At 47.8% G+C, this 26,332-nt stretch overlaps 1 protein-coding gene across 1 annotated transcript; it reads left to right on the top strand.

Moving 5' to 3' along the window:
- Positions 1-1,170: 1,170 nt before the first annotated feature.
- zhx3b (zinc fingers and homeoboxes 3b) lies at positions 1,171-25,316 on the top strand. Its single transcript, XM_084069461.1, has 8 exons — positions 1,171-1,549; positions 11,084-12,040; positions 13,352-13,465; positions 15,864-17,720; positions 19,616-19,936; positions 20,628-21,086; positions 21,946-22,621; positions 24,446-25,316. The coding sequence occupies exons 2-8, from the start codon at positions 11,297-11,299 to the stop codon at positions 24,454-24,456; spliced, it is 4,182 nt and encodes a 1,393-aa protein (XP_083925587.1). The 5' UTR covers positions 1,171-1,549; positions 11,084-11,296; the 3' UTR covers positions 24,457-25,316.
- The last annotated feature ends 1,016 nt before the right edge of the window (positions 25,317-26,332 follow it).

Consider the following 26,332-nt stretch of genomic DNA (forward strand, 5'->3'; position numbering starts at 1 on the left):
TTTTCTTAAGTAAAAGTACAAATACTGCAATATAGAAATACTCTGTTACAAGTAAAAGTCCAGAATTCAAAATGTACTTCAGTAACAGTACAAAAGTATTGGTATCAAAATGTACTTAAAGTGCCAAAAGTAAAAGCACTAAAATATTTGAAAATAGCAGATCTACAAGCTCACAACGCGTGGCGATGCGACGCGTTGTGAGCTTGTAGATCGGCTATTTTCAAATAGCCTATGCATAAATAAAGCTAAGGTGGTTAATGTATGTTTCATGATATCATAATTTATATCTGAAAAGTAACTGGTAACTAAAGTTTTCAAATAATTGTTGTGGAGTAAAAGTACAATATTTCCCTCTGCTCTGAGATGTAGTGGAGTAGAAGTAAAAGTATTGGAAATCGGAAATACTCAAGTAAAGTGCAAATACCTCAAAATTGTACTTAAGTACAGTACTTAAGTAAATGTACTTAGTTACTTTCAACCACTGGGGACAGCTATAACAAAAAAAGAGGAATATGTTACTGTACATAGGGGTGCAGCAGTTACTCCAACTGATCAATTCAATTGATTGTGAAAAACAATCCATAATTGAAATACAGAAAATAGCAGATCTACAAGTTCACAACCCATCGTGATGCGAGGCGTTGTGGGCTTGTAGATCTGCACATATGTTTGTGCAACACAGTTGCAAAAGTGATCCATGGAATAATTGCTGGGAAAATTAAATAATCAATATAGTTACAGTCAATTATCGATAATTGATATACAGAAAATAGCAGATCTGCAAGCTCACAAACCATCGTGATGCCAGGCGCTGTGAGCTTGTAGATCTGCTATTTTTGTGCAAGACAGTTGAAAGAGTAATCCATGAGATAATTGCAAGGAAAATGGAATAATCAATAGTTGCAGTCCCTAACACTGTATCATGATCCCTTGATCAATGCCATGCACATGACAATGGGATGCAGCCTGACTCACTTGCCCCCCCCCCCCCTCCCCTCTCTCCCTCCCCCTCCCCTCTCTCCCTCTCTCTCTCTCTCTCTCTCTCTCTCTCTCTCACGCCAACTCCTGAGTGTGCCGACCGTCAAAAAAAGTGACGTCGGCATCACGTGGGTCGCCTCTCCACCAGCAGCCTGATCGGTACGTACGTCGTATTTTCCCCTCCGTCCCTCTAGTCTGCTTTCTCTGCCAGGGCTCTATAGTCTACTGAGGCTACAGCTGCTGCCTCATTACAGTCAGAAGAACCAACTCTGATCATCCGAAATAAACAAGAGGCGGGGGTCTTCCTCTCTACTCTACGGGGGCCATCGTAGCACCCACCGACCACCGATCATCATCATCATCATCTATCTTCACCACCCAGTCGATGGGAGTCAGGAGAAGAAGAAGCGATCGGGGAGCTTCCACCGAAAAGTTGGCATCAATAACGCCCCACAACATCTGATCTCACGTTAGTTATTGAGGGAAATACTTTAATTGTACAAAACTTTTCTCTGTCTCTCCCAACGCCACACACCCGATCATCCAACGGATCCTCTTATAAGACAGAAAGGTGAGTGCTGGGTTTGATCATATCTAGAGATCGGTCTATATTGTTGTTGTTTTTAGATTGTCAACACCTTTTTTAACAAAGTTGGCTATTGTTGTAGCCTCACCTTTGCGGGCTTTGCAGTATAACTGACCATCAGAGCCAGCTGCATGTCGCTTTGCCTTAGAAAATGGCGACAGCGAGGGAGGGAGGGGTTGGGGGCGATCGGTGGGTTTTTTGGGGGGCTCCTGTGTGAATTGGTTACATTATTATAAACATAAGAGTGGCGACTATGTATCCGATCACCGAAAATAGCCGATCTGCAAGCTCTCAAGGCTTCGTTTCGCGACGCCTTGAGAGTTTGCAGATCGGCTATTTTCGGTGAACATATTTAGTGTGCAGCTTAAAGGAGTAGTTCACCCCAAAAAAATGACTTCATTTTCTATCAATTACACACGGCATGGAGATTTTGTGTTTGTTTTAAAGAAGCCAATCATTTAAAATCTCCATGAATTCAATACTTCATGGGGGTGTCAGTGTAATTGATAGAAAATAAGTATTTTTTTGGGGTGAACTACTCCTTTTAAAACATATGGGGGTGGGGGGGGGCTAGTTATGAGTCCTGGGGGGGGGCGCCGCTCAACTTATAGGTGTTTAATTGTTTATTAGTAATCCAATAATGAATATTTATGAAGAACAACACGCGCAACATTGTAACCAACATGGTCTATGATTACATTGTAACACGTTTTTCAGTTTCTCAAGGCACTTTAGTGTCTTTGGCTTGTTGTTTCCATAATTTATTCTGTCCCTGGTTGTTATTAGAAACATGACGCGTTGTTGTTTACACGTTTATTAATGCTGTGTGTGTGTGTGTGTGTGTGTGTGTGTGTGTGTGTGTGTGTGTGTGTGTGTGTGTGTGTGTGTGTGTGTGTGTGTGTGTGTGTGTGTGCGCGTGTTGTTGTTCACAGGCCCTGTAACATTGTAGCTTTAGCCAGCTGTCATATTTCCCCTGACATATCTTCTTGTACACAAACAAACACCTGTCTGTGTGCTGCCATTCATTTGGTATATAATGTATATTTTCCCCCACAACAATAACCACGTGTATGTCTATTTAGCAATAACAGACAGTTTGATATAGTTTGTTAAATGTTTTCGCCAGTTGTTGTTTTTTTGTTTTTTTTAGTGCCACATCACAACAAGTTGTCTCAAGAAGACACAACATAGTAAGAGTAAAGACCATACATACAGAAATCCTACAGTTCCCCTTTTGGTTAAGTTCAGAATGCTAATATGATTGATATTGATATTCCTAGTTTGAAGTATATGGCTATAATCTTCCAGATGTTTCTCTCAGTGTACAAACTATCACAGTATATAGCCTACTGTGTGTGTGTGTGTGTGTGTGTGTGTGTGTGTGTGTGTGTGTGTGTATATATGTATGTATATGTATACATACATATACACACACACACACACACACACACACACACACACACACACACACACACACACACACACACACACACACACACACACACACACACACACACACACGGTCAGACAATTACAAAACAATTATGAGACTTATCTAGATTATTTATCATGTCAACATTGTCATGAGTGTGTGTGTGTGGCTGCCTCCGGGGATTAGAGCAAATCTTTTCCCAGACAGCCAATTTGTGTTTGATGTCCATGTGATTCCGCAGCCATAGACACTGCAGCTTAATCCAGCTATCTATTCATCAGCCCGTGTCACAGCTATTACCCTTGACATTAAGCCAATTGCCGTACCATTGTTGCTGATCAAAAAGATAGAATGACAAGTCACTCTTCAGGGTTCTTCAGGGCAGACCGGGGGGGGGGGGGGTCTTCTTAATCTCAGACCCTCCATCATAGAGAGCATCTGCAGATTATTTTTTCTGTTCACATGGATTCAAGTTCTCAGTCGCCACGACAGATTTCAGTCATTTGGATTCCATATGAAGCCAGCGTGTCTTCTATGGAAGCGTGTTGTGCAGCGAAAATAGCCGATCTACAAGCTCTCAATGCGTCGCAGACGCATTGAGAGCTTGTAGATACACTACTTTCGGTTATTATTTTAAGATTAGTGCAACATTTGAAGTGGTCAAACTCGCTATATGCACAGATCAGAAGCGTCTTCCATAAAATCTTAATGGTCTCGGATATTTCATATCAAATCAAAGGTTAAAGCCTCGATCGGTGATTTCTTCTGCCAGCTGGCAGAATGTAGAACAGCAGGAACAATATTACTAAAACATCATTTTATGTATTGTGTTAAAATTGTTTATGAATCAGCGCTTCTGTGTGTGTGTGTGTGTGTGTGTGTGGGGGGGTGGGGGGGCTCCATTCAACTCTTTTTCACAAATCGCACGTTAGGACTTTTCAGTGGTGAGATTTTCTTTAGGTTTAATGATGAGGGTGTGTTATTGTGTTGCTGTGGTGACGGTCTGAGTCCATGGTGGTTGTTATATCTCTCTGATCAATCTCATCTCTCTCTCTCTCTCTCTCTCTGCTCCCCATTGTCTCTCTGCAGCTCACATTATCTTTATCTGTCTATCTCTTGCTCTTCCTGTCAATGTAATGTAAGTAATATTTTTTGTTTTGGCATATCTCGGGGCCTTTTCTTTTTTGTGTGGAGAGTAATTCAATCGAGTATAACGTATGGGAACCAGGTTTTTTGGCCTGATGATCTCCAAACTATCACAACAAGAGCCATGTTGGCGACTTGGTGGATGTTGCCTTGACAGCTCAGAGATAATTTTTTGTTTGTTTTTGCTCGCCTTTTATTGCTTGTGAAGAATTTCGCTCGCTTAATCACAAGAACCCTAATACCCCACTATTCTTTGGCGAACAATTTGGCGAAAAAAGCCGCTCTACAATCTCTTGTGAGCTTGTAGATCGTCTATTTTTCCCCCCCCCACCCCGGTCAACTAAGTAAATAGTGTTTTAGGTGAGTTTTCATTTCAAACATTCCTTTGAGCCAGTGCTTGGTGAACAGGAACGCTGTTTCGCTGCTGGAATTTCACTCAAGTATCTTTTATCTCTACCTGTGTTCTTTAGACCCAGCAGATCCCTACCAAATTCGCCACCCCCCTCCCCCCCAAAGAAAGTCCACTGCTACAGCTCAAGCCTCGCTTATACTTAGGTGCACACTGGTGGTTGCCTGCCGTAAATATCAGATCTACAAGCTCACAACGCGTCACATTCGTGACGCGTTGTGAGCTTGTAGATCTGATATTTATTTACTGAGCGCGACACTGGGCACACAACTGTAGTATGAATCAGGCTTCGGCCTCTGCCGAGTGGAAGCAAGAATAGTGTTAGTGTGCTCCAGTCCCACGTCGGCCAGAGCAGAGCAGGTTTGGGTCAGCAGCAGCAGCATGCAGCAAGCAGCCCTGCCTCTATAGTCTGCTCTGCCTGGCTGGTTAACAGGCTGTGATGTCAGCCATTTTAGGTTGGACACAGAATGGAGAGCATGGTGCTGCTCCCTCCGCCATTTTTTCTCTCCCTCCCCTTTCTTAACAACCCAATTTTAACGCCTGCACTGCCAGTGGCCACAGCAATGCAGCCCTTTCGCAACCCACACAACAGCCAGCCAGGCGAGCCCAGTCCCGCTCTCCCTTGACCTGGGAGCAGCCAAAACGGGAACTCGAAGGGCGGGCGGGCGGGCGGACGGACGGACGACTGAATGGCATTGTAGTTTACACGCTGTCATTGAGTGGTTCTCTTATGGTTACTGGAAATGGGGGGGGGGACAAATGTAACAACCCAAAAGTGTGTGTGTGTGTACGGGAGGGAGGGGGTTCTTCTTATAGGCCATTGGCATCGGCAGAAGTATACATTGAGTTGACCGACGGTTAAGTCGGTCGACTCGGAGCTTAGTAAAGTGGGGGGCCTATAGGAAGGTTGAAAGGGATTTTGTACAGAGAACACAAGCGGCGAATGGTTTGTAATTTGGTACGGAATTGATAGTCGGGTCTCTGGCCTCGGTAACGTTTGTCGGTACCGCCGTCTCTGAAAAGGGGACGGCGTGCGTTCGGGGCTCGAGCCCCGTTTTGTGCATCTATCTCCCCGTGCCCCGCTTCGCTTCGCCTACTGAATAGAGGATCCCGGCAGCAAGCCCCCCCTGGCTGCAGTGAACCGAGCCAATATACCCAGAGAGAGAGAGAGAGCCACGGGGAAGCTGGGGTAAACGGACAGACAGGGCACTAGCCTCCACAGACAGATGTCTGGACAGAGAGAGTCTCTCTAGAAGCACTGAGCTGAACAGGAAGAGAAGAGAAAACGCCATTGGCCCCTCTGACCAATGGCGTGCAGTGGCGACAGCGACCACACCTAGCCAGGGAGAGACATGCACACCGCGTGAGTGAGGCGCTGAAATAGGAGCAGGGCAGGGACTCTCCAATCACCACTCACACAGGGGTGTGTGGAAAAAACAAGCCCTGCGTACAGCCAGGGACTTGATGGCATACGAGGTGTGTGCGTGTTTAGGTGTGCGTGTGTGTGTGTGTGTGTGTGTTTGTGTGTTTGTGTAGGTCTGTGTAACTGTGTGTGTGGGTCTGTGTGCGTGTGTGTGTGTGTGTGTGTGTGTGTGTGTGTGTGTGTGTGTGTGTGTGTGTGTGTGTGTGTGTGTGTGTGTGTGTGTGTGTGTGTGTGTGTGTGTGTGTGTGTGTGTGTGTGTGTGTGTGTGTGTGTGCGTGCGCAGTCTGTGCACACACGCGTGTGCCTTAGAGAAATGAGCTGGTGGGGAGGGGGGGGGGTAGGAGGTGGTTGCCATGGGGACAGTAACACACCAGTGGCGCTGCCGACCCGTCTCACTGGGCCGAACTTGTTCAGAGAGGGAGGGAGGGAGGGAGGGGAAGGAAGAAAGAAAGGAGGGGGAGAGGTGGGTGTGGAGGAAGGGAGGGTGGTTGGAGGGGGGGGGGGTAGTAGAGGGGAAAAAAAGAGGGGTGGAGAAGTGAGAGGAACGGAGCAAAACATGGAGCCATGGAGCAACCATGGTGTACACAGCCTATTGCACACCTATCCTCTGGTTCTCAAAGTGGGGTCCGGGGGGTTTCCCAGCTTAATGAGGAACAGTTTAAAAAGAATGTACTTTTTTACACATTTACTCTATATATATATACTCTATACTATATATTTTAAGCGGACAATTACGTACATATCGTGGCCGTCGGGACAGAAACCTCTTATCTCCATATTCCAACATTTCTTTCGTAAATTAAGGCCTTACTTGATCATACTACAGCGTCACACAAAAAAGCATCAAAAGTAGCAGATCTACAAGCTCGAAACGCGGCGCGAAGCGACGCGTTTCGAGCTTGTAGATCTGCTACTTTTGCCAATTTTTTTATTTGAATCCTGAAAAGTAACAGTTTTGGAGATACAAGGTATCCACCCGATAGAGACCATATCATTTCGGGGGCCATGGGAAATTGTTTGACAACCACTGCTCTGTCTTTGCCTATAAACACATTTAGTTTGCAGACAGGAGGAGAACACTGACAGACATTCAGCATTCCTGCAGCATCTCTCAGCTAAAGAGGAGTCGTTTAGTTAAGGCGTACGGGGATCGGCTATTATGCAGCCTAGACTATTTCCAGCTTTAGGCTGTCTAATGTATGTGTGTGTGTGTGTGTGTGTGTGTGTGTGTGTGTGTGTGTGTGTGTGTGAGGAGGGTTATTATTGGCCTCTTACTCTGAGGATACAGCGTGGGCTCAGATACCCAGCGGTTGAGTTGAAGGCCGTGCCACTCAGTGCCGTGGATGTTGCGTTGGATAATATAATGTAGGTTGCGAGCGAGGCACAGGACAAAAACACACTGTCTGTGTGTGTGTGTGTGTGTGTGTGTGTCACGGCCGGGCCGGGGCGGGCGGGCTTTTCTCTCCCTCTCTGTGTCACACAGGAAAATGGCCGCCCAGCCCTCAACAATCTCGGTAAACAAGCCTCGCACACAGGCATGCAGGCACCCACCCCCGCACACCACACCACACATAGTCGCAACACGCTATCGCCTATCGACTCACAAAAAAACATCACACAGGAAACCCACGCGCATGCGAGCGCTGACACAACCGCGGACACAAACACATACTGTCGTCAGCACAGCAGCACGGTCAGGCTGCGCTCAACATTTCTGACCCAAATTGGGAGTTTTTGGCCGGTGGCCTCATACTGTAGCAGTGAGTCAACAAGACTCGTCTGAGCCTGGCACCACCGCAGCCAAGCGCTGCTGTGAGACGAAAAGAAAGAGCTACCCACTCCAGCTCACCTATATAACGGCTCAACCCGTATTGCACGATCGTACTCTGTCCTCACCTGTCTTTTTGGGCCTTCCTGCGGAACAGGTTTTCTTTTCAAAGCCCGCGTTCTGCGTGTGAGGCACTTTCTGCTCGCTGAGCCCCCACAAGTCTTTACAGACGAGATGAGATGTACCCCCCCCCCCCCCCCACACAGAGTTGTGCTTTAGGATTTTGAGCACACCTTAAGTAAAATCAGTCAGTCACCAGGAGTCGGCAGTCTGCTTTACGATTCTAGTAGCAACTGGTGCCTTTCGTTAGGAGGCGTTAATAATGGAATTGTGTAGCTTTGTTGTGGCGCTCTTTAAGTTTTAAGATTTTGTTGTTGTTCGGGGGCGATTTTGGATGGGCTAGTGAAATAGACAAACACAGACATTGAAGCTGGGCTCTCTCTCAGGTTGTGTCCACTGGCTGAAGCGCTTGGGGTGGAACATTCCAGGCTTCGCAGTGCAGCGAGGAAGGGGGGGGGGGGGGGGGGGGGGGGCGGGGGGGTGTAGGAGGGAGGGGAAGGGAAGGGAACGACTCTGTGATTGTAGTGCAGTGTGAGAGAGCGAGAGAGAGAGGGTGCGTAGAGGAGCGGGGGTTGGTATGATGGGGTGGTGTTGGCTCGGGGGGAGGGGGGGGGGGGGGGGGAGGGGGGGGGGGGGGGCGGGGGTGGTATCAGGGCAGAAAATTCCTCGCTGAAACACCTCAGTGCTTCCTTCGCGACAGTTAACACCCCCTCTTCTCTTCTCTCCTCTCCTCTCCTACCCTCCTTCTTCTAACTCTCACCCCAACCCATGCCGCCCATCCCCCAACAAACCTCTCCCGTTCTCTCCCTCTCTCGTCTTGTCTGCCATCGCGCCCCCCACACCCGTGTCCCCCCCCCTCCTCCAACTCCACGGACCCACGTGATGGATGGCTGGGACTGCCCACTCATAAGCCTTTGTGTTTGGTCATGTGACACAGCCTGCCTTGGCAGAGCCGTGCCCCCTGATGCAGAACTGAATGGCAGGGGGTAGGAGGGGGGTAGGAGGGGGTGCGCAACAGCCCAAGCCAAGGGCAGTTACTCTCTCTGGGGGGTTAGGGAGGGGAGGGGGGGGGCGATGGGGGGGGACAAGGGGGCATCACGTTCCCTCCACAGTGGCAAACTCCATTTTCTTGTTAACCCCTCGCACGCCGATCAAAGGCGAGGGTGCAGCCTCGCCTGTTGTTCGTTGGGTAAAACAGGAAAGGGGAAAGAAAAGTACGTTCTGCTCCTTTTAACTTGAAATTTTGAATTGTAGCTAATGGAAGGCGAATGATCGTTCGCTTTGTTCCTGTGTGGGACGATGGCGGCGCAACTGTTCTGCCAAAGTTGAGGCTATAGTGTTCAAACTCATCGGTGATGATGTTGGCGCCAAAACCTGCAAACAACATGAAACCTAACGGCCCTATTCTGGGGGCGAATTTTGGACAACAATAGTTGATCTACAAGTTCACAACGCGTCTCAACGCTACACTTGTAGATTGGCTAAAGCAAGAGATTTGGTGTAGAGGGAAAAAGGAGGGGGCCCAAGTATATAGACCCCTGGGGGGACACAGGTTTAAGCAGGTTTTAAAGCATGCTCCTGAAATGTATATTGGCGTATGTATATATGCTATCGTATACAGATCAAGGGTTATTAGATATCACACTCAATAACTAGAACCTTTATTTAGACCTGGGTGTGAGGGGAAAAAAGCAGAACTTTCTTTACTTCTGTTTAGCCAGTGAGTGTGAAAGGGCAGCGTTGGAGAGCCCCAGTTCTGCAAGGGTTAACTGGGCTTTGAGCTAATGTACCATGACCTTTCTGTGGCAAAGCTAGGCCGTGCGTGTGTGTGTGTGTGTGTGTGCAGGAGTGAAAGAGAGGGGGGGGGAGAGAGAGGGTGCGAGCCAGTGTACTGTAGCCGTGCAAGAGCCTGTATGTTTGGATGTAGGAGGGTAGGATTAGAGTAAGATGGCTCTGACCTACATTGCTCACCTGACAGGGATGGTGGGACTGTTGTATTGGTAATGCCAAGGGGTGAGATTGTTGTCAGACAATGGTTTACTTTGGACACAAGTTTAGCCTTAAACTGGAATTCATTTTTTTTACACTGGAAAAGATTAGATTATTTCAGAGCGGGGTTGTCTACAACACAAGCTGTGTTTTGGTGCAGATTCGTTGGTTATCATTTTATAACGAGCCCAGGTTGGACCGGCTTCTAAGGGGTTTCCGTTTGCAAACTCAAGTGGGACTTTGAGCTTTGGCTCCTGTGTGCGTCGTCGTGTGGTGTTAGACTGTTGCGGTGTGTTTGGGAAAGCGTAATTGCCCCCTAGAGCTGTACTCCAATGCATCACCAACCAACAACTCAGTCAGAATGGAGGGAGGGAGGGAGGGCTTGCGTTCTTCACAGGAAGCGTCGCCATTTTGTGGAGGAGAGACGGGGGGTATTTAGAATACAGGTGAAGTTTGACTTGCCTCCTGTAAGATTCATGACCGTCCGCGACTACGCGTGCATTTATCCGTAGCTCTACGTGTGCCACACATACATTTAATTAGGTATGAATGCCACCTTTAAAAAAAAAGAAACTGTGAAATTGTTTTGAGTCTATTACTTGCGCAATGGGTCGGTTTCCTTAAGCAACACTCCAGCGAGTATTTTTATAGCAAATCTTTGCAAGGCTTTGGCTGTGTGGAACTGTGGAAGCTCCGCATTAAAAAAAAAAAAAGTGTACGCGCTCCTGTTCTCTACTCTGAGGGGGTGTGTTTGAACGAGGGGAAGTGAGAGAGAGAGAGCGAGAGGGACAGAGCCGTGTGGGGGAAGGGAAAGAAGGGGGCAGACAGGAGCTCTCCCAAAAAGCCTTTAGTGAAGAACTGAGACCTTGGTTGAGTGCCCTCATAAAAGAGATAGCCTTGAGTTTCAGGGGAGCACGGGAAGTGAGAACAAGACTTAATTTTTATTTGAAAGTCGAAGGAGCACAGGATTTTTAGAGGCTGCAATAAACACCCTTCACGGGACTGGACTGTCATTTTTCTTTTTTTTTTTTACTTTTCGTCTTCCAACCGGGAAACATCAGCTGGTATTTGCGTAGTGTACGGACTCAAACCGCGCCGTCAAGTTGTGTTCTTATCTGAAGACTTAACGGGGGTATGTGCTAGATTGGTAAGCATATTTTGCAATTGAGGTAAAATGAAGATTTATAATGACCTTAAAATGAAACGTGATTTTCTTTTCTCTCCATTCCCAGATTTGTTCCCCCTGCATCGCAGTGTGAGGAAGTCAAGAGTCAAACAACAGACGCATGGTCACTATGTCGCGCCATCTTCTTCCACCTATGGCTGGCCCATAGCCCCACCAGGAACCGCCCATTTTCTCAAGTCACACGCATCCCCCGTTTCGTGGTCAGTCAGTCACTCAACCAGCCCCCCCCCCCCTCCCACCCACCCCCCCCGGCCACACCATGGCCAGCAAGAGGAAGTCCACCACGCCTTGCATGATCCCCAGCAAGCGCCTCCGGGAGGAGCTGGAACAAGAGCCCCCCGTCCTCGTTCGCCAAGGAGGAGGAGGAGGGGGAAGACAGAGCCCCCTGGACCTGGGGGTGTCCTCCAAAACGGAGTCGCCGGGGGATCAACAACACGGCAACAACCGAGACGGCGCCGGCACCTACACCTGCAGGCCGTGCAACTTCGAGACCCACGACCTCAACCTGTTCCTGGACCACGTGTACAGCGGGCACCCGGACTTCCGCGCCGACCCCAGCTTCCTGTGCGTGGACTGCGGCGCCTCGGCGGCCAAGTTCGAGGGCCTGGCGCTGCACAACGCCCGCGTGCACCCCAGCACGTTCAACACCACGCTGCAGCTGAGGAAGCGCGACAGGAAGGTGGTGGTCGAGCAGCACCTGGTCATGGGGACGGACGCGGCGGGGAAAGACGCGGAGATTTCCATCACCAAAACCCCCATTATGAGAATGCTCAAGGGCAAGTTCGAGTCCAGGAGGATAGCGGTGCCTCACGCGGCCTCCGACGAGGAGCTTCACTCTGCCGCCTCCAGGGACGCGGAGAAGAAGGAGACGCCCGCGGTGACCGTCACACACGTCCCCACCATCGTCCACAACGGCGCGACCACAAAGGTCACTCTGCCTTCGGCCATCCAGATCGTCAACGGCTCGGGGACGCTGCCAATGCTCAAGACCGCTATGACACAGGTAGGCGGCATGGGACTCCTTCAGTTCATTCTGAACCATATTTGAGGCCCATTAAAAATAAAATCTTCAAAATTCTTAGTTTTCTGAAAAATCTATGTTGCTATATATATCGTTGCTGTCGGGCAGAAACCTCTTATCTCTATATTCTAAAGTTTTGTGTTTTTTCGTAAATTAACGGCCTACTTGATTACTATAGTGTCTGTCACACAAAAGCATCAAAAGTAGCAGATCTACAAGCTCGAAACGCGGCTCGAAACGTGGTGGGAAGCAGCGCGTTTTGAGCTTGTAGATCTGTTCCTTTTCTCTTTTTTTTTGGGGGGGGGGGGGGGGGGCTTTTTGGCCTTTTTATTTATAGTTGCAGTAGAGACAGACAGGAAACAGGGAGAGAGAGATGGGGAGAGACATGCAGCAAAGATCCCCAGGAACGGGACTCGAACTCGCGATGCGCTGTCAGGCTACATTGGAGCCCAGGTGCCAGGACCGCTAGGCCAGCATTCCGGATCTGCTACGTTTGATGCTTTTGAATTTAAATCCTGAAAAGTGACCGTTTTGGACATACGAGGTTTCCACCCGACAGAGACGATGTATAGCTAAAATCTAAAACGACGCGGACGCTTTCCCGGTTTTAATGGGTTAACCCATTAAGACCTGAGGTGATTCTTTAAAAAAATCTAATCCTATCCTTTTTTCACGTTTTTTTGCGGCGCTAGCCGCTCTATACCTGACTTTGTCCGTGTTCACCGTCAACGCCCTGATTGGTCAGACCCGTCAACGCTCTGATTGGTCAGACCCGTCAACGCTCTGATTGGTCAGACCCGTCAACGCTCTGATTGGTCAGACCCGTCAACGCTCTGATTGGTCAGACCCGTCAACGCTCTGATTGGTCAGACCCGTCAACGCTCTGATTGGTCAGACATGTCAACGCTCTTATTGGTCAGACCCGTCAACGCTCTGATTGGTCAGACCCGTCAACAAAGTGATTGGTCAAGCTTCACGTGACACATGGCTATAAACACATTATAAACACATATCGATGACAAAATGTTTCAAAGGCGCCGCTACCTTCACACAGGGTGTGATTAAAAAAAAAAAATAGCAGATCTACAAGCTCTGCTATTTTTGAATAGCCCAAAGAAATCTAAAAATGACACGGATGCTTTCCCCGGTCTTAATGGGGGTTAAGGGGGTCCTTGAAATTCAAAGGTTTAAGAACCACTGATCCTAATACGCCCCCCCTTTTTGAAACGATACGTTTTTGAATTGAGTTGATTTGATGTATGCAATGAGCTGTTGTTTGTGGTTTCCCTCCAGGTGGTGTCGGTGGTCCAGAACAGGACCCTCCAGCAGACCTCCCCCATAACGGTCTCCTCAACCAGCCTCTCGTCTGCCCAGTCGCACCACACTTCTTCCAAAAACCTGCCCAAGGTAAATTCTTTGTGGAGGATGAACAACACGTTGAGGCTGTGGCTTTGACTAGGCTGCTTATGCTGTTATGTTGTCCAATCAAAAATATAATCATATTTTGGGCCTGCTCTACCGAAACCAAAAATGGATTAGTCACCCCATGGAGACTTGAATTCAAGGATATTTTTTTTGTTTTTGTCGCATTCCTAAGCCAATGATATGATGACCGGCAGCGGTTCCGGTAGGAGACACAAAGAGTCTGCTTTGCGTCTGTCTCCTACCGGAACCGCTGCGTACCGGGCCGCCGGTCATCAAATTATTGGCCTAGGAATGCGACAAAAACAAAGAAATATCCATGAATTCAAGTCTCCATGGGGTGACTAATCGATAGAAAAAAAGATTTGTTTTTGGTGAACTTTCCCATTTGAAACCCTGCTTAATCCTTTCAATCCGGGAATGCATCTGTGTCATTTTAGTCCATGAGCCAGACAAGATTTCATTATCGAAAAATCTATCGTATTACAAGCTTTCTGAAATTGTATATTTAAGTATGCAAATTGGGAATTAGGAAAATATGCCGGAATTTGCATAGCTTTCCAGAATCAACATTGGAAGTTGGAACATTGGACAAAGCCAGAGTCAACATTCTTATTTCATTTTGTTAAGATGTTGGAGTCAGAGGTTTTTAACGAGGGAATATTCAATATCTGGCTCAATTTTGGGGCTCTGGCTCATGGACTAAATGCCTAATTTGCATATTTAAATATACAATTTCAGGAAACTTGTAATACGATAAATCATTGTCTCCATGTAAGTAATCAACTGGGGAAGTTTCATTGTAACAATTTTTTTAATTTTGTCATGTTTTCACCTGTCATGTACGTATGGGGAAAATAACAAAATGTGTGATAAATATGAAAAAGCTGCTCCTGTGGAAAGGTTATCATATATTTATTTACTTATATTGACCCTATAAACAATTTAATTTAGGTATGGTTTTGCCCACTCTTTCGATAATCATTGCTCAATTTTGGGGCTCTGGCTCATGGACTTAGATTTGAGCCATAACCATTATTTTATACTTTGGCTATTAAAAAATCACACCCAGAGTGAAGTGAGCGGTGATATTTATTTGAGTTATTAATTTCATCATGCATCTCGGTAGCCAATCACAGCACGTCCTGCGAAGTGACGTGCTTACATTTTGTACATTATTATTCATTTCATCATGCATCTCGCTAGCCAATCACAGTGCGTCTGCGAGGTTTGAAGTTAATTTCATCACGTGTCTCGCTAGCCAATCACAGCACGTCCTGCAAAGCTTAGCCTATGGGCGTGTTTTCCACAGCATGGCGTCACAGTGAAAGACACATTTTCACGACGGAAAGAAAAACTTTCGCCACGGATGGGTCCTAAACCCTCTTATAGGAGCGGCTGCACTGCTCAAAAATAGCAGATATACAAGCTCATAGCTTGGCACAGAGTGCCAAGCTATGAGCTTGTAGATCAGCTTTTTTTTTTTATCGTGAAAATTTGTGCAAATCTTTGAATATGTATATTTTTAAAGCGAACATTTGTAACTCAAAGCTTTGCTTCTGGGGGTCCCTGGAACCAAATTCCACTGTAAGATCTATTTTCACAGATTTTCCGTCAGTATTTTTTCGTCAAACCTCAATAGTTATGGCCTTCATAGTTTGTTACTACCTGTGCCTAAAATGGATTTGAAATACAGTTTTGAAGATTGGGAACGTGATGCGGCATGCAAGCTTATAAAGACGTGTGTATCTAGAAATTGACAAAATAAATGAAACAGTACATTGGTCAACAATATTACTAACAGGTGCAGCATTGCTGTATAAATCAACAGATTACCATTACAAGGAAATGTTGAACATGAACATTGTGAGGTGCTTTGCATGCGAAATGGGTCCAATTCAAACTATTATTCTGCATCCTAACAGGGGGGCTTTTTTCCCCTCAAGAACATTCTGATGACAATCTGCCATTGGAGCTGCCTCAGTGAATACTTGAAAACAATTTGACTTTGTCAGAACGATAAAGAATTGTTTCTTTCATCCAGTGAACAAGTCAAAATGTCGACATCAGACAGATTCTTTTGTACAATCGATAATAAACAAATCGCCTCTGTCGGGTGGAAACCTCACATGTCCAAAACTGTTGCAGGATTCAAATTCAAAAGTAGCAAAAGTAGCAGATCTACAAGCTCAAAACGCGGCGCGAAGCGACGCGTTTTGAGCTTGTGGATCTGCTAGTTTGGATGCCTTTGTGTGTAATTTGCGAAAAAACACGAAAAGTTAGAATATGGAGATGAGAGGTTTCTGCCCAACAACAACGACGAACAAAAACGCTGTTTGTCTCTTATAATTTTCTTCTCTTTTTGTGTCTTCATCACAACAAGGTGATGATTCCTCTGAGCAGCATCCCCACGTACAGCGCCTCCATGGACTCCTCGTCCTTCCTGAAGACCTCCTTCAGCAAGTTCCCGTACCCCACCAAGGCCGAGCTGTGCTACCTCACCGTGGTCACCAAGTTCCCCGAGGAGCAGATCAAGATCTGGTTCACCGCCCAGCGGCTGAAGCAGGGCATCAGCTGGTCCCCCGAGGAGATCGACGAGGCCCGCCGCAAGATGTTCAACACCATCATCCAGACGGCGCCGCCCAGCGCCCAGCACCAGCGGCAGAACCACCACGGCGCCCACCTCCACAACCACCACCACCACCAGCAGCAGCACGCCCAGCACACCTTCACGGTGCTGCCGGCCCAGCTGGGGCCCACGGGCATCCCCCACATCCTCCAGGGCTCGCTGGTCAGCCAGGGAGGGGTGATCGTCACCCAGCCCATGACCATGACCAACGGCATCCAGGTCACCAGCGCCCCCGTGGCCCTGGCCGTCACGCCCAAGCCCCAGGCCGCGGCGCGGCCCATGATGCAGGCGCGGCCCGCCGCCGCCCTGGTGGCGGACAAGGGCGTCAGCATGGTGGTGGGCACGGTGGGCAGCAGCAGCAGCGGCGGCGGGATCAACGTCATCAGCAGCAGCAACAGCAGTCGGAGCGGAGCGGGCAGCAGCGCGAGCAGTATTATCAGTAGCAGCGGCAGTAGCAGCAACAGCAATAGCAGCAGTAGCATTAGCAGCCACGCCAGCGTCATCAACCTTAGTCTCGGTTATAGCAACCACCACCACAGCAATACCAACGGCAAAGTCAGCAGCGTCAACGGTAAGCCTGGCGGCGGCAAAGCTAGCGGCGGCGACAAGAGCAATAGCGCCGCTAAAGACGGCTGCGAAAAGAAAAACAACGATATCAACAACAAGACCAGTAACACCAGCACTACTAATAAGAGCAACAGCGAAAGCAAAGTTCTTAACAAAGCCGACGTTAAAAGCAGCACGGACAGCAAACCCAGCGATGGCAGCAGCAACGGCAGCAAAAGCGGCAGTAATAGCGGACAGAAGAGCAAGGACGTCATTAGCGGTAGCAACAAAAGCAACACCACCAGCACAGCCAGCGTTCCCACAAGCACAGCCCCCCCGAACACCCCCACCCCCCCCACCCCCACCACCAGTAACTCTCCAGGCCTCAAAATCGAAGCCGCTTCCTCCCCTGCCCCCAAATCCGCGTCCCCCTCCCCCGCCGCCGCCGCCGCGGCTCCCTCGACCGGCGGCGGCGCGCCGAGCTCCCGGGCGAGCCTCCCCAACACATTCCTGGACCCCAGCTTCTACAAGGGCAAGAAGTCCCAGGAGCAGCTGGCCGCCCTTAAAGACAGCTTCGTGGTCAACCAGTTCCCCAACCAGGAGGAGGTCGACCGCCTCATCTCGCTGACGGGGCTGACCGTGCGAGAGGTCCGCAAGTGGTTCAGCGACCGGCGGTACCACTTCCGCAACCTCAAGGGCTCCAAAACGACGACGCCGACGACGGGCGAAAAGACGCCTAAGTCCGGTTCCGCGGCCGCCGGAACGCCGGGGAGCGGTAAGAGTGCTTCGGGGAGCGGCGCGTCAGAGACTCCTATGGACCTCTCGGATAGCGGCTCCTCTGCCGGGTCCAAAACGACCCAGCAGGCCTCCGGGGGCGCCGCCAAGGCGCCCAAGCAGGACTCCTCGGCGCCCAAGACGCCCCAGCAGGTGGCCGCCTCCTCCGCCCCCCTCAGCCCCCCTCCCTCGCAGACCCCCACCTCTCCCTCCACGCCGTCCCGCAGACCCCCCAGGCCGCCGTCTCCGGACTTCACAGCAATCCGCTACAAAGAGAGGGAGCCTCACCAGGTGCGACTGAAAAAAAGCTTTTTGTATGTAAATAGTAAAGCCCTGTTTGTTTTGCATGTGGACGGAGCAGAGCGTCGTTTAACCCACTGGTGGAAAAAGTACTCACATTTCTTACTTGTAGAAATACTCTTTCTTACGAGTAAAAGTCCCGTATTCAAAATGTACTTGAGTAAAAGTACAAAAGTATTGGCATCAAAATGTACTTAAAGTACCAGAAGTAGGAAAATAGCCGATCTACAAGCTCACAACGCGCCGCAAGCTTGTAGATCGGCTATTTTCAAATTGCCAAAGTTTATAGGTCTGAAGTGGTTTCGTAATAATAATCTAAATCTACAAAGTAACTAAAGTTTTCAAATAATTGTAGTGGAGTAAAAGTACAATATTTGCCTCTGAGATGTAGTGGAGTAGAAATAAAAGTAATGAATTGTAAATACTCCAGTTAAGTAAAAATACCTCAAAATTGTACTTGAGTAAATGTACTTAGTTACTTTACACCACTGCGTTTAACTACAGCACTTAGACCCGACTTCGATGTTTTTCAGTCCAAGGACCCCTTAGCTGAGAGAGAGATGAAGCAGGGACCCCCCACTACATTGTATACAATTGTGTTGCATATCAAACTTTTTCATAATGGCTTCATTGACAATGTTGTGTACATTTATGTTTGTTTTATTTCAGACATTTAACGTTTCAAACCCTCAATACTTAGTAAACTTGACCTTTGGCTCTGCACTTGTTTTGCTCCTTTACCCTCTACAACCTCTTTGCCGAAAATAGCCGATAGATCTACGAGGTTGTAGATCTGCTATTATTGGCTAATGTTCCCCTCAGAATAGTTATGCTAGTGTTCATGTGGTTAATGTGAAAAAAAAAGTTCCAATCACACAAACATTTGGAGCCCCCCTCGAGCCCCTGTAGCAACTCTGAGGACCCCCTGTTAACACATCCACTGCCAAGGGCTAATCTCAGAATGTACTCACCAGTGCCAAGGTTTTTTTGTTGTTTTTTGTTTTTTTCACGTCGCCATATACCTTGTTAAAATCCATAAGTGAGCTCTGCTTTGTTTACATACATCGGCGAGATCTGGCTGGGTCTACTGCAAAAGACCACGTGTCAAACAGGGCAGCCATGTTTGAGTTCTGACCGTTTATGTTAACATGGGAAATGCGAGGAGAAAAACTACACGGCCCTAAAATGGAGTTTTAGTGTGCGCCTTAGAATGGAGGCCGACGGGGAAACAAAAAACGGGATCGCAAATAGTTTCCACTTCCGGTGGTGTTACACTGAAAAGGTCCGTGTAGAAAATTGAAAAAAGCACCCGGACCGTAGCACTACGGTCTCGGCGCTTAACAGTTGGATTTAACGGACCGTATGACTACGTTCTTGGCGGTTAATGAGTTAAAGACCCTTGCCCTACATACTTAGTTGACCGGGGTCTCCCAGGGCTCTATACTTGGTCTGCTCCTTTTTCCCCCTCTACACCAAATCTCTTCGTTGAAAATAGCCAATCTACAAGCTCACAAGTGTCAACACTGGCAATTTTTGTGGCCAAATTTTCACCCCGGAATAGGAACACTAAGGTTTCATGTGGTTAAGTCCTATTATATACCAGAATCATTGTTTCATTGTTTTGTCCTCCTGTGCGGTGCGGGGAAAAGGAAATCTCACCACAATCCAGCTCTTGCCGCCCGCGCGAACGTGCACAAACTAGCACGAAAGTTTCACGGGACCGAGCCCGCTCGCCACACCGCCCCTCAACTTCTCTGCGCGTCCCAAATAGTTGCCCGCCTCTCATTGAAAATGAATTACATAGGCGCGTTGGCCGCTTGACCTTAACACATCCTTTGAGGGAAGGTGTCAGAGCGTGTACTCATTTCCTTTTTCCTGTTTTCCAGGTGAGGGCGCTAGAGGCCAGCTTCGCCCAGGAGGCCGACCCCTCCGGAGAGGAGGTGGACCGGCTGCGCGCCGAGACCAAGATGACGCGGCGGGAGATCCATGGCTGGTTCGCCGACAAGAGGAAGCGGGCGGCGGCCGAGAAGAAGAAGGAGGAGGCGGAGCGGGCGGTGCGAGAGGAGGAGGACATGATGATGGAGGTGGCGGCCGGGGGGGTGGGGCTGGGGGCGGGGGCGGTGGAGGAGGAGAAGCAGAGAGGAGAGGACTGCTCCTCCGGGGAGCCCAAGGTCAACCCCATCAAGATCAACCTGAAGATGCTGAAGGTGAGTGTTAGTGGCGCAGAGTAACTCTTATTTACTCTCTAACTTTACTCTCCATTTTTGATTAATTTTGGATGTGTTTTATTAGGGAATTTAATGCAAGGTTACAGGTGCATGATATATGCACTAACAATTCTATCCCTCTTTTTCTTTTTACCCCACTTTGTCTCTGTATATAAAAATATTAGTTATTATTAATATTATTATATTATTATATAAATATTCATGTATAGTCATACAGGTACTCACAGACCTAAGTATAGTAGTAAAAAGATAAATAAATAAATACTGGGGAATGTCTACACTGTTGTCAGAAATGAGTTAAATAACGCAGTTTGAAATAGGGATAAGTAAAACTTTAGAAAAAATAAGAAGTGTTAAAAAAAAGGAGAGGGAACAAAAATAATAGAAAGAAAAGAAAAAGAGGGGAGGGAAGGGGGGAGGTAGGTGGGGGGGAGGATACTTTGTTTTTGATACTTTATATTACATCTATTAGTCAAATTATCTTCTAGAATCTTCTAACTTCAAAAAATGTATAAATTGGCTACACGCTCACAAGTTCTGAGCTTGTAGCTTGTGAGCTGCTGGCTATATGATACAAACTTTACTCGTAAACAAAGTATCTTTACACTGTGCTATTACTACTTCTACTAAAGTCCGCCCAAAAAAAAACCTTCTCCCCCCACTGCTGAAGGTGACAGAGGCCAACGGCAAACCGGAGGGCGAAGGGTCGGACAGCCCCGCCGCCAGCCCCCCTCCTCCGTCCTCCACCCCAAAGCCGGCCCCTTCGCCGTCCTCCTCCTCCGCCACCCCGCCGCCGCCGCCGGTCCCCAAGCCCTCCCCGTCCCCGAAGCCCTCGCCCGCCGTCCGCGGCAAGAAGACGGCGGAGCAGCTCCACCTGCTGAAGCGGGTGTACGCCCGCACGCAGTGGCCCAGCGCGCCCCAGTACGACGACATGATCTCCGGCACGGGGCTGGCGCGGCCCGAGGTGGTCCGCTGGTTCGGGGACTGCCGCTACGTGCAGAAGAACGGCACGCTGAAGTGGCTGGAGGAGTACCAGGCCATCGTGCACGACGAGGACTGCGGGAAGGGCGACGTGCAGGTCCTCCAGGCGCACCTGGACGCCAACGACGGAGCGCTGGACGAGTCACAGGTAACGCTTGGTCCTTCCTGGACGAATTAAACCCCTATATCAAGGGTTCACAAACTTTTCAGACCGAATACTCATATTTGATAATATCAAATAATCATATTTGAATTGGGAACCCCCCCCCCCTGACAAGTACTTGTAATTGTAGGCATTACATTTAGTTTGATTCGGTTCCACAGATAAATGTTGTGAAAATAGCCGAACTACAAGTTACAAGCTTGTGAGCTTGTAAATCGGCTATTTTCACAATGTTTGCCAAAGTAATATTTGACAATTTGGCCAATTTGGTATTAAAAAGGTTGAATTGTAGCTTTAGAAATGTGCAGATACCCTATACTGTACGTTGGTTTGTTTACTGTTGAGTGAGAAACAATGTTGCACATTAAGCTAACCATCTGGGGACCCCCCAAAATAATTTGGGGTCCCCAAATACCTATGTAATTCATTGACCGGGATCACCCAGGGCTCTATACTTGGTCCCCTTGCTTTTTTCCCCTCTACACCAAGGGCCCTATCTTGCTCCTTACCCTTTATGCCTAAACCTTTTTGCAATTTTTTACTATTTTGAAAAATATTTTAAAATAGTGACAATAGCCTCACAACGCTCACAACGCGTCGCGTTGTGAGCTTGTAGATCGGCTATTTTCGAATAAAATCTTGCGGGGAAATTATAATAAGCAGATCTGGCAACCCTGGTTGGGATCCGTAAATTCCACTTTCTTGATAAAACATTTTATTAGCCATAGCTTGAGAACCACTGATTTAAATAAATAAAAAACTGACTATAGCAAAAAACAACAGAGCAGAGCTCATCTCACCTGGCTTTGAGTTCATAACATGAGATAAATGTTTTCTCTTCCAGGTTGTGGAGCTGGCTAAGGCTAGTAACCTAACAGAGGAGCTGGTCCGACACTGGTTCTCCATCAAGGCTGCTGCTGCTACCGCTGCTCTATCCCTGGATAAAGACACTGCTGCTGCTGCTGATAGGACGGGATCGGATTCTGAAGCCGCTCCGCCGGCCTCTGATAGGACAGAAGCGTCCGAAGCAGCTCCACCGGTCTCCTCTGATAGGACGGGATCCGAAGCCACGCCGCCGGGCTCCTCCGATAGGACGGGAGCGTCTGAAGCGGCTCCGCCGCCGGGCTCTGATAGGACGGGAGCTTCTGAAGCAGCTCCGCCGGGCTCCTCTGATAGGCTGGGCTCTGAAGCAGCAGCTCTGCTGGACTCTGATAGGACGGGAGCGTCTAAAGCAGCTCCGCCGGTCTCTGATAGGACGGGATCTGAAGAAGCAGCTTCGCCGGGCTCCTCTAATAGGACGGGATCTGATGCGGCTCCGCTGGGCTCGACGCCAGAATCACAACAAGGCAGCAAAGGAGAATGTGGATCCTCCTCCTCCTCCTCCTCCTCACCACCTGGGGAGGAGGAGCCACAGCAGGGAGAGGTGAAGGAGGAGAACATTGAACAGTCTGTGTGTGGCGGCTCCACGAAAAAAGCACAGGAGGAGAAGCAGAGCGACAAGACTGTGAATCCTACTAAAGGTGAGCGTGACGCTTCTGTACCACTGCTTCTCACACTGCTTCAGGTTAACCACTTAACCCATTAAGACCTGAGGCAGCGTCTAAAAAAATGCAAAATCCTAACAATTTTTCGGAAAAACATAAAAATATAATTTTCGCGATTTTTCAAAAATAGCAGATCTACAAGCTCATAGCGCGGCACTCGGTGCCGCGCTATGAGCTTGTATATCTGCTATTTTTGAATAGCAAAAGACATCTAAAGTGGCACAGATGCGTTCCAGGTATCAATGGGTTAAAGGAGTAGTTGACCCAAAACATTACTTATTTCCTATCAATTACACACCCCATGAACGGCATGAAGCATTGAATTAATGGAGATTAGTTTTTGTCGCATTCCTGAGACAATAATTTGATGACTGGCGACCGATGACCTGGTCATCAAATTATTGACTGAAATGTGACAAAAACAAAAAAATCGACATGAATTCAATGCTTCATGGGGTGTGTAATTGATAGGAAATAAGTTATTTTTTTTGGGTGAACTACTCCTTTAACCCATTAAGACCTGAGGCCGATTCTACAAATGCCTCCTTAATCAGTGGTTCTCAAACGTTTTCGTGAAAACTTTTGAATATTCTATAACAAGATATTTTGAGATGGGGCGGGGGGGGGGGGGAGGGGCAAATACATATCATTTTGGGAGGTCCCAAAATTATGTTTTTGGCCGCCGACCCCCATCAAAATATGTTGTTCCAGGGACCCCCCCAGAAGCGATTTGAGTAAAACAATGTTGTTTAAAAAAATACATGTATTCATAGATTTGCAAAATGTTCAAGATTTTCAAAAATAGCAGATCTACAAGGTCATAGCGCTAGATCTGCTATTTTTGAATAGCTAAAGTATGAAATAATGGTTATAGTTTAAATCGAAAATGACACAGATGCGTTCCCAGATTGAGTGGGTTAAAGGACCAATTCCAGATTTTTGGCCTTGCGATAGAACGACAAGATTCGGGTTAAAAACCAAGGAAGGTCAGCCTTTGTTTGTGTTGCGTGCTTGGCAGCACTGTGTCGATGCTATGATGTGCATTTAGCCTCAACCACTTTCACTTTGGCCAGAGTGGTTGAGCGCTGGCAACAAAAAAAAAGCCAAAAGCGAAAGCTTTGCAACGTGATGCGTTGCAAGCTTTTGTAGAGCTGCTATTTCCGCTGAATGTTTGCCTCCAGAAAAGGTACGCCAGGGTGTGTCATGTCATGTGGTTAACGTGGTTAAAGTGATTGCCCCGGATATCTCGTTTCACATATCTTCCAAGAATACTGAGATATACTCTGTGGTCCAGTGGTTCTCAAAGTGTGGGGTGGGGGGGGGGGTACCAGGGGGTCCCTGGAACAAAACATTTTGAGATGGGGGGGGGGGGGGGGTCCGCGGCCAAATACATCTCTAAAAATGTTTTCTAAATATTATTTTTGTTTCTCAAAATATGTTGTTCCAGGGACCCCCAGAAGCACAGATCAAAGTAAAAAAATGTTCGCTGTAAAACATATATATATTAAAAGTTTTGCGAAAAAAAATCTAGGTTTTTCAAAAATAGTAGATCTACAAGCTCATAGCGTGGCACTCGGTGCCGTGATATGAGCTTGTATATTTGGTATTTTTTGAAAAGCTTAAATCTCTTCCTGGGGTCCCTGGCACAAAACGTTTTCATATTGTGGGGGGGGGGCGCGGCCAAATACATCAATTTGGGGGTCCTTGACATGTAAAAAGCCTTGAGAAGCACGGCTCTAGTTTCAACGTCCTGTGTACCTTTTTCTCTGTTAATTCATTTTACGTTTTATTTGCCAACAGGAACAGACTGAAGAGTGGAAGAAGACCCTTGCTGTAGCCGGTGGGCCTGAAACCTCAACGCAGGTGGTCTTTGTGTTTGGGGGGCGGGCGGGCGGACGGGGGGGGGGGGGAGACGGACAAGGCAGATGTGATTGTAACGAGATCACAGTGAAATGGACCTGGACAAACGCTCCCACCTTTTTACAAACCCTTCTCTCACCCCTCGAGGTTGGCCATGACCCTACCCTCTGTCCGTCTCTCTCTCTCGCTCTCTCTTTCTCTCACTTTACCACTACGTGAGATGGACACTAAAAGCCGCCAGCCCCCCCTCCTCCTCCTCTCCCCGTCTCTCTCTCTCTCTCTCTCTCTCCTGCGACGTCTACCTCTCCCCTCTCTCCCACACACACACACACACACACACACACACACACACAGACACACAGTATCCTCCTTCTTCCTCCCCAGCCGCCATTTTCCCCTTGAAAGGATGTTTCAGGCTGAGTGTGAGGCACAGGACTGGTGGAGAGAGGGAGGGAGGGAGAGAGGGAGGGAGGGAGAACTGGCTGCGATTTGCTGCCGTGTTTGTTCCGCCTGCCCCGCTGCGGTCTGGAGGAGGAGGGTAGGGGAGGGGAGGGGAGGGTACTTTTGGTGGGAGGTGGAGGAAAGAGGGAGAAGAGCAGAGACTGGATTTCGGACAGAGCTCAACAGATGTTGAGAGGATAACGGCGGGGCGGGTAGGGTCGTCTCGAAAGTCGTCGCGCTTCCCGACCGGACGTCGGATGTCGTCGACCAAGCCGAAACTCTCTCTCGAATACGAACTCTTCACGGCGATCGTTCTGTTTTTACGGAGAAAAGACTGGGTTTTATAGGCGTTTTGGCAGTAAGAGACACACACACACAAAAACGACGACACGAAACTGCACAAGAATCATCCCACTTCAGTCTAGGGTGCTTGCCCAGGCCTTAAAAAGTAAAACAAACAAAACCCCCTTTTTCCTGTTGGGTCGTCTCCGTATCGCTTTGTCCTCCTGGTTTTTCTGCAATAACGCGCTTGTCGACTTTCATTTCACGCCCTGAGCTCACTTTGTAATGCGCCGGGGCGAGGCTGTTCATGTACGGAATCGCGTGAAAACGGGCACGGCACTGATGCTTTTTTTAATACGTGATCATTCTCAAATCAGACTTAAAGCCTGATGACGACGTGCAATGAAAATAGCCTATCTATAAGCTCACAACGCATTGCGATCGCAAAGCGGTGTGAGCTTGTAGATCGGCTATTTTCCCGCTATTTCGGAAAATGTTTGACATGTTTTTTTTTTAAAGATTTGCCCAAAATAGGAACACTGGGGTTACTATGGTTAGGTTTGTTTCTTTGTACATACTCTTTGTTGGAGGAGGACATTAACCTTTTAAGACCGGGAACGCATCTGTGTGTCATTTTTAGATTCCTTTGGGCTATTCAAAAATAGCAGATATACAAGCTCATATATCTTGTATATCTTATAGCTTGTAGATCTGCTATATTTTGGAAAAATCGTGAAAATGTGTGCAAATCTTTGAATATATATATTTTTGAAAGCGAACATTTGTAACTCAAATCTTATTGCTTCTGGGCATTTTTTTTAATGTCTTCTAAATCCTAAAAGTTTTTTTTTTTTTTTTTTTTACTTATGTTGCTGGTTCTTAAACTTTTTCATGTCAAGGACCCCGAGAATTATATGTATTTTTCCGCGGACCCCCATCTGAAAATATTTTGTTCCAAGGACCCCCAGAAGCAAATATTTAAGTTGTATAAATGTATACATATTCAAAGATTCTAACACATTTTCCCGATTTCTATAAACAAAAAAAAACAGTAGATCTACAAGCTCATAGCGCGGCACAGAGTGCCGCGCTATGAGCTTGTAG

The sequence above is a fragment of the Gymnoscopelus microlampas genome (genome assembly GCF_963454915.1).
Source record: "Gymnoscopelus microlampas genome assembly, chromosome: 10".
NCBI lineage: Eukaryota > Metazoa > Chordata > Actinopteri > Myctophiformes > Myctophidae > Gymnoscopelus > Gymnoscopelus microlampas.

Coding starts and splice junctions, on each gene's coding strand:
- zhx3b (XM_084069461.1), top strand. CDS start 11,297: ATGGCCAGCAAGAGGAAGTCCACCACGCCTTGCATGATCCCCAGCAAG. Junction 12,041..13,351: donor TCAAGACCGCTATGACACAG/GTAGGCGGCATG, acceptor GTTTCCCTCCAG/GTGGTGTCGGTGGTCCAGAA. Junction 21,087..21,945: donor GAGCGCTGGACGAGTCACAG/GTAACGCTTGGT, acceptor TTTCTCTTCCAG/GTTGTGGAGCTGGCTAAGGC.